General features: G+C 40.5%; 1 protein-coding gene across 1 annotated transcript in view; it reads left to right on the forward strand.

Moving 5' to 3' along the window:
* LOC101850471 (tubulin beta chain) overlaps nucleotides 1–3,982 on the forward strand; it is a gene marked incomplete in the record, with an annotated part of 10,500 nt that extends 6,518 nt beyond the window's left edge. The window contains 3 exon segments of the mRNA XM_013081396.2: nucleotides 478–727; nucleotides 2,087–2,304; nucleotides 3,258–3,982. Coding sequence (XP_012936850.1) covers nucleotides 478–727; nucleotides 2,087–2,304; nucleotides 3,258–3,417 — 628 coding nt within the window.
* Between the last annotated feature and the right edge of the window lie 3,518 nt (nucleotides 3,983–7,500).

Here is a 7,500-nt window from a genome sequence, read left to right on the forward strand (position 1 = left end):
GGGGGGGTTTAAGACTCTACGCTCACCTGACTGGGACCTGTCGGAGAAACGTTGCAATTTGAGGTTTGTCATTCTAGATGACCTAAACGTGTTATAGGGCTGGTAGACGCATTCCATGTGATTTTTTAAGAGACTGCTGGTAACTTTTTGGAAGGAAAAGGAATCAAATGAGGTAGTATTTGAAGAAGCCTATGTGGGACACTTGTTGATTAAAATAATCAGAAAAAGTCAAATGCAGTTCTGGGACACTTAAATAGACATAAAGGCCTTGAACATCTAGCTTTCATTGGCAAAATTAAAGGCAAACATAGAGCAACCTACGTAGAGAGCCTAAACTGATGGATGATGGAGAAAGGTCAGGGTAATGTGTCATAAGAGCAAAGGAGTGAATGGAGTACAATGATCACCTATGCCTGTCGCAGATCTGGCACTTGATGATCAAAAAACGAATACCATATCAAACATCAAACGTTACAGATTCCCAGGCCAGTTGAACGGTGACTTACGCAAACTGGCCGTGAACATGGTGCCTTTTCCACGTCTTCACTTCTTCATGCCTGGATTCGTGCCGCTCACATCTCGCGGCAGCCAGCCCTACCGGGCACTGACTGTCCCAGAACTGACCAGCCAGATGTGGGACGCCAAAAACATGATGTGTGCCGTTGACCCTAGGCATGGGCGCTTCCTCACAGCCGCCGCGGTCTTCAGGGGCAGATTATCTACAAAGGTAACAGGTCGGACCAGAGTTCAAAAAGCCAAATCCTTTTGTCTATGTTCTTTTCTATCCCTGACCCACCGTCCTCTGTGCCTGTGTGTCTGTATGTCTGTCTGTCTGTCTGTCTGTTTGTCTGTCTGTCTGTCTCCCTCTCTCTTCTTGTGTCCACCTGACTTCTAAATTACTATTCTTCGTACCACCCCTCCAATAACAACAGCAGAAGCAGCAGCAACAACAAAAGTAACAACAACAATGTCACCAATACCATTAGATGTAGCGACAACAAAGCCGACAATATGGGTGGCCGCATAAAAACTGAACATTTCAAGAAAGCCGCGTCAACCGCAAAGTACGCACCAACATTGGCAAATCTACCACAATAGAGGTACACTATCGCAACATAATATCCTAGTCTGATGTCGTGTTATGCCGGAAGACTGAGATACTCGATAATTAATATTTTACCTACTCAAGAATCGAACTTGGGTCTCCAGCATACGACGACCAAACTCCTTATCACTAAACCACAGACGCTTGTGCATTGCATGCGATGGGACTGAGGTGGAAAAGAAGAGAGAACAGCCCAACAGAAAGAGTACCAGAATCTAGCCTGAGTTGTTTGTCATTGACAGTGATCAATGATAAGAATTTAGAGTTATACACTGCATTGATAGAAATACAATCGTATGGCAGGCTGCTTCGACCCTGCCTGTCAGGGCCAGCTCATGTTATCTTACTGAGTGTACACTGCTAGTCGAATTCATTTGTCTGAGTTGGAGTCAGGAAAACTTTTCTCAGTGGAAGGGTGAAGCTACCATTGTGGCACAATTCGACTGAATTCGACTAAATTCGATTGTGACATTTATAAACAAACATGTTTGTTCTTTTTAGGTCACTAGTCGAATCCGTCGTATTGTGCCTAAATGGTTGCTTTTGCTCATCTGTGCAGGAACATCTCTCTGCCCCCTTTTCATTTCGACTGTGATACATTCAAAATTTAATGGAAATATGTTGGCGTTACCGCTAACAAGCCAAATTAACTGTATTTAAGAACACAGCACTCCCCTGAGGTTGCCGGGAACGGCAGTAGTAATGTGTTGGCGATGTTTGTAGTTTACTTTGTATTGTGGGAAATGTTTATTGCAAACACCATTGTAAACTATTGTAAACCTAATTTCCTACAATGTAGAAATGAGTGGTCTCTTAGGAAGAAGAAAAAAATTGTCAAGGGCTTCGAGCTTACTGATGTTCCTTTATCTGCTGTGGGACCTGTTGGTTAAGCTCCGTAAAGCGGATCCTGCTATGTGGAGTTGACAGGTTAGATCTTGAATTGGAAACCAATTTTGAACTTAATAACTTTGCTTATTTCAGGAAGTTGAAGAACAAATGCTAAATGTCCAGACCAAAAACAGCCCTTACTTCGTAGAGTGGATTCCCAACAACGTGAAGTCCATCATGTGCGATATACCACCTCGGGGACTTCGAATGGCAGCAACTTTCATCGGGAATACTACTGCCCTGCAAGATCTCTTTAGGCGCATTGGAGATCAGTTCGTGGCTCTGTTGCAAAGAAAGGCGTTCTTACACTGGTGAGATTTTTTAAAAATGTCTTTATGGTCTCACAAGCAGATCTATACTTATTATATTTGGGAAAGTTCGTCACCTTGGTCGCCTAAAATTTTGGAACCACTTAGTTTTTAAATTTGACAAAGTTACTAGTGGTTCATAATCTTTTAAAGGGTGCACAATTCTATGGAGGAGCCTGAAGTCACTGTAGTTTAATTTTCAGTGTTTCATTAGTTTCGTTTAGATCTAATCTAGGGAAAGTCCGTCTTCCAAGACGCCATGGTAAACAAGTGAGGTTTCCGTGCGCAATGTTCCCACACCTTTGAAATTCTGGAGTGTACAACCACGAAAGCGGAACAGAGAATCAATCTATATATCACTATATCTAAACCTTCTAATTTGTTGCATCTCTCAAGACTTATTGTTCCATTCAAGTAGAGTGTAAATAAAGTAGGCCAATGACTTTCAGTTGATGTTAATGTACCGATCATTCCTTTCATCGAAAGGGGCCCCAGCTAATAAAAGAACATTTGTTGCAAGAGCTGCGTGAGGTGTGAGAGTAAGTATTATTGAGTCAGTTTTACGATCTCTAAATACGACATAACGCAGTGTCTTTCTCAGTCTGAGGTCTTGCAATTCTACATAACGTTTGTTCCTTATCGATTTCGAAAATGGTTTTCAATTAAAATTGTAGGAATTTTCGTCTATTTGCAGGTAAATATAAAATGTTTGATCTCTGTACATTCAGTTGTTTGCAATGTGCAGATCATGAAGTTTTAATGACTTTTCTTTGGCGTTAAGACTCAAGGTTATCAAATTTCTTAGACTGCCTAGGCATGTTTATAGGAGGTATTCTTCACTTTACTCTTGTAACTTGCAGATTAATCCCCCCCCTCCCACACCTAGCCCTTCATTTCTGAGTAATTCTAATCCCAGTTACACCCCCCCCCCCTCCCCGATTCCATACCTTTCACAGGTACACCGGAGAAGGCATGGATGTGTCCGAATTCTCAGACGCCGAAACCAACATGCGAGACTTGATAGCCGAGTACCAGCAATACCAAGATATCCCGACAGCTGAAGGCATGGACTACCTGGGGGATGCCTTGGAACTGGCTAAGGGCTCTGGCTATTGACCAACTACTTATTTACTTACGTACTTACGTACTTACGTACTTACGTACTTACTTACTTACTTACTTACTTACTTACTTACTTACTTACTTACTTACTTACTTACTTACTCATCCCTTAGTCGTCTAGATGACCTTTGGGGCACCAAGGATGATCGGGCAACTACTTTTCTCCATCCGTCTGTATTTTCGGCCTTTCGAAGGCTTTCACTCAACTTAAAACCTGTCCATTCCGTTATTTTTGTCTCCCCATCTCTTTTTCAGTCTGCCTTTCCTTCTCCCTCCCTGTACAGTGTCCTGAAGGACCAACTAACTTGTGATCAAATTGAGGAAAAGCAATAAAAGGTGCTGGAATGAGGAGTTTGGTTTCTAGGTTAAGGTCTTAACCCCTACACTGCCAGGCGTGCTCTTTGGTCCTAAGAAATAGCGAAAGAGTGGCGGGCTTGATAATGAAGAGGTTAAGATTGTAAATAGGGCACGGGTTACAGTTTCAGTGCGAAGAGTATATTAGAGGAAGAAGAAAAGGGATTAAATTTTGTGTCGATCCTGACTGATTGTGGTCAAGATTTGTGTCTTGTTTCTTTGCTTTCTTCATTGATTTTGGTATTCTCCCGTATTGTTGCTGTTGCTGTCCTCGGCGTTATAGCTGCTGCTGTCTCGTCCACTCTGCCCCCCACCCCCGCTTCTCCTATTCTCTTCCTCATATCCTCCTCCTCCTCCTCTTCCTCCTCCTCCTCCTCCTCCTCCTCCTCCTCCTCCTCCTCCTCCTCCTCCTCCTTTTCTTTTTTTTCTTCTTCTTGTTCTTGTCCTTCTTGTTCTTCTTCTTCTTGTTCTTCTTGTTCTTTTTCTTCTTCTTCTTCTTCTTCTTCTTCTTCTTCTTCTTCTTCTTCTTCTTCTCCTTCTTCTTCTTCTTTTTCTTCTTCTTCTTCTTCTTCTTCTTCTTCTTCTTCTTCTTCTTCTTCTTCTTCTTCTTCTTCTTCTTCTTCTTCTTCTTCTTCTTCTTCTTCTTCTTCTTCTTCTTCTTCTTCGTCTTCTTCTTCTTCTTCTTCTTCTTTCAGGGCTATTTCTGTTGCTGATGCTACTACCATGCTATTGCTGCTGCTGCTTCTAATTTTTGTAAAATTCTTCTCGTCACTTTTTCAGCGACTTTTGACGAAGGGAAGCAAACACATCTATACAAAGTAAAAACTGATTTTAATGGTGATGCCCCTTGTCAATTTGGGGGGGGGGGGGGGGGGTTGCGATGGGGTTGGTTTTTTTAATCTGAGTTTTTTTTATAATATAGGGATATCTTCATTTTTCCTGTAGAATAAGAAAACAAATGATAAAACTTCGCAGTTGATCATATTGGAGCCAGACAAACCCTTACTATTCCGATACATTCTCAGTATCCTGGAAAGTATAGTTTAAGGGGGTCCTAATTATAATAATTATATTCTGACACGATCTTTCTCTATCTTCGCCATTTTCACCACTGCGAAGTAAGGATTGTCAGTGTGAAGAATTCGAGCCTTATAGGCAGCGCCCATTGGAGGTTCAGTTCGGGTCGGTTCAGTATCTGGCGGCTTCAGTGCACACTATAAATAGACCAACTGCCCAAACTGATCGCAAGACGCTCGACCTTGATAAGAAACGAGTTTGTTATTGAAGGCCATTATCAATTTAGTCGGTTTTGTAGGTTTTGGCCCTCCGGTAGAACTTACTTGGTTACTTGGTTTGAGAATAGGCGTCATTGCAGGCGGCTCAATGCCATAGCTCCTCCTCCCTCCTCTCCAGGGTCCATGAAAGGGTCTACTTGCTGATCGTGCCAGTTAACAGCTGGTTGGATATTCTTCAAGCTTTTCCATGCAGGTTGCTGTCCCTCACCGACCCTCTAGAGACACCAGGGTCGGGGAGAGACCCGTAGAACACATCCAGCTAGTTCAAACTGACAAAACAGACACAACCGACAAAACAGACGAAACTGAACCGAAACGGAACCGAACCGATGATGCCAATGGGTGCTAGGTATTACATCAGATTTAAGAGAGTCAGGCAGTTTAGCCACAAGACTACGATACGAATCACACACGTCACCGACCCTATCAATAATTAACTCTTGGTTTACGGCGAGCCAGTTCAGACAGCGCACTGCATCAAACTGTTATTTGCTGTCACTACAAAAATCTACGAAACCTCAGAAAATTTATCTCGTTCATGAAAAAGCGGTATGTTTATTGCAAGGATGGTTTATTTCTTCTCAGTTTGATGTTTATTCTTTGCAAACAGGTTAAATAGGAGAGGGCGTAATAGGGACGTTTTTAAATTCTAAAAAAACTGGATGACAATACTGGCAATACTGGCAATATTGGTTGTGTTCAAAGGTGGGATAGCCTCCCGTATACTAAGAGTTAAATAAATAAATAAATAAATAAATAAATAAATAAATAAATAAATAAATAAATAAATAAATACATTCATATGTGGGCCGCTAGGCCACGATTTTAGTCAATTGCACCAGAACGTAATCTAGAAAATCAACCGTGTCTTAATTTGGAAGATTTTATGAAACTGCATCAAAATGGTAGCTTCTGTCCCTCTGTTTAGTAACATCTGACCTTTCTCAAAAACATTAAGTCAATTCAAACATAGGTAAAACAAAATTTTTGCGCTTTGAAACAAAACTCGAAATTTGCTATTTTCTTAAAACAATGTTTTCGGTTCAATTTTGAAACAAAAATCTGCTCTGAATTTTACGAGTGGATGTCGCTGAAACAGCAGGAGGGCTTCTAAAGTGGTATTTAGGAACTTAGTTATAATATCTTGTTTACTTTTGGTTCTTCGGGGTACGACACCGCTGAACTGCAAGCTCTTTGCTCTTTCAATCTATATTTTTACCCCAGCAGCCACATGAACACTCAGAAACATTCTCAGCTTTCCAAGAAGCATACAGTGCAAGCAGCGGATTAAGCGCTTCGACAGTGTAAGAAACATACAAGATCTTTTTGCTGCATATAGTCGGGTATCCATTCCTAACTGGATGAAGTGAGAAGATTTCGTATAAAGTGCCTTTCTCAAGGAGAAATCGCCCTGCCCCTGAAGGGCTTCGAACTCAAGACTTTCCGCCCGAGCCCAACAGTCTAACCACTAGCACTAGACCACCGCCAATGCATTGTATTTGCTTGACAAGGAGATGACCTTCAGAGGACAACAATGGTGTTTCTATTACTATGTTCATGCTTTTTGAAAATGTACATGTACATTTGTCTTGCGTTTAAAACAAACAAACAAAATACATTTCAGTAGATAGATAGATAGATAGATAGATAGACAGACAGACAGACAGACAGACAGACAGACAGACAGACAGACAGACAGACAGACAGACAGACAGACAGACAGACAGACAGATAGATAGATAGATAGATAGATAGATAGATAGATAGATAGATAGATAGATAGATGGATAGATAGATAGATAGATAGATAGATAGATAGATAGATAGATAGATAGATAACGTTTGTTGACTCATAAGTGATTTCACTTAAGAAAACAACATACAAATTACACAACGCAGTCAAAAATTGAAATTTTCTTGTGTTATGCATTTCATTTTATTTCCCACACACGTGGCCATAAACGTTTCATATAAATAAAACCACTCAAGATTAACGATTGAATTTACCATTCTACAATCATTATTGACACCGTCATCTCGACAAATTAGTCTTATCATTTAATTTATACCGAGCATATACATTCCTTAAATAATATTTCAAAATAATCACGAAACAGAGATTGTAAGCTACGAATGAAAGAGCCGTAGCTTAGGAAACAAACCCTGATAATCTTGAGATCATTAAAGTTTTGTTCATCTTGATGGCAGTACATTTTAAAAAGGTATGTATTAATATGTATTCCACAAAAAAGAATCAAGACAGTTTGACGATTTGGTATTCTGAAAATTCTAAGCGAGATAAGGTAAATACTTTACTATAATTTATAATGTTATTTTTAAATACCGGTATCACATAAGACTAATTATTGCTTGGAACACAGTCAGGCCTGTTAGCCTGCATTATTACATAATGCCTCAGCCTTTTTCA

Source organism: Aplysia californica, unplaced genomic scaffold, assembly GCF_000002075.1.
Source record: "Aplysia californica isolate F4 #8 unplaced genomic scaffold, AplCal3.0 scaffold00129, whole genome shotgun sequence".
NCBI classification, from domain to species: Eukaryota; Metazoa; Mollusca; class Gastropoda; order Aplysiida; family Aplysiidae; genus Aplysia; species Aplysia californica.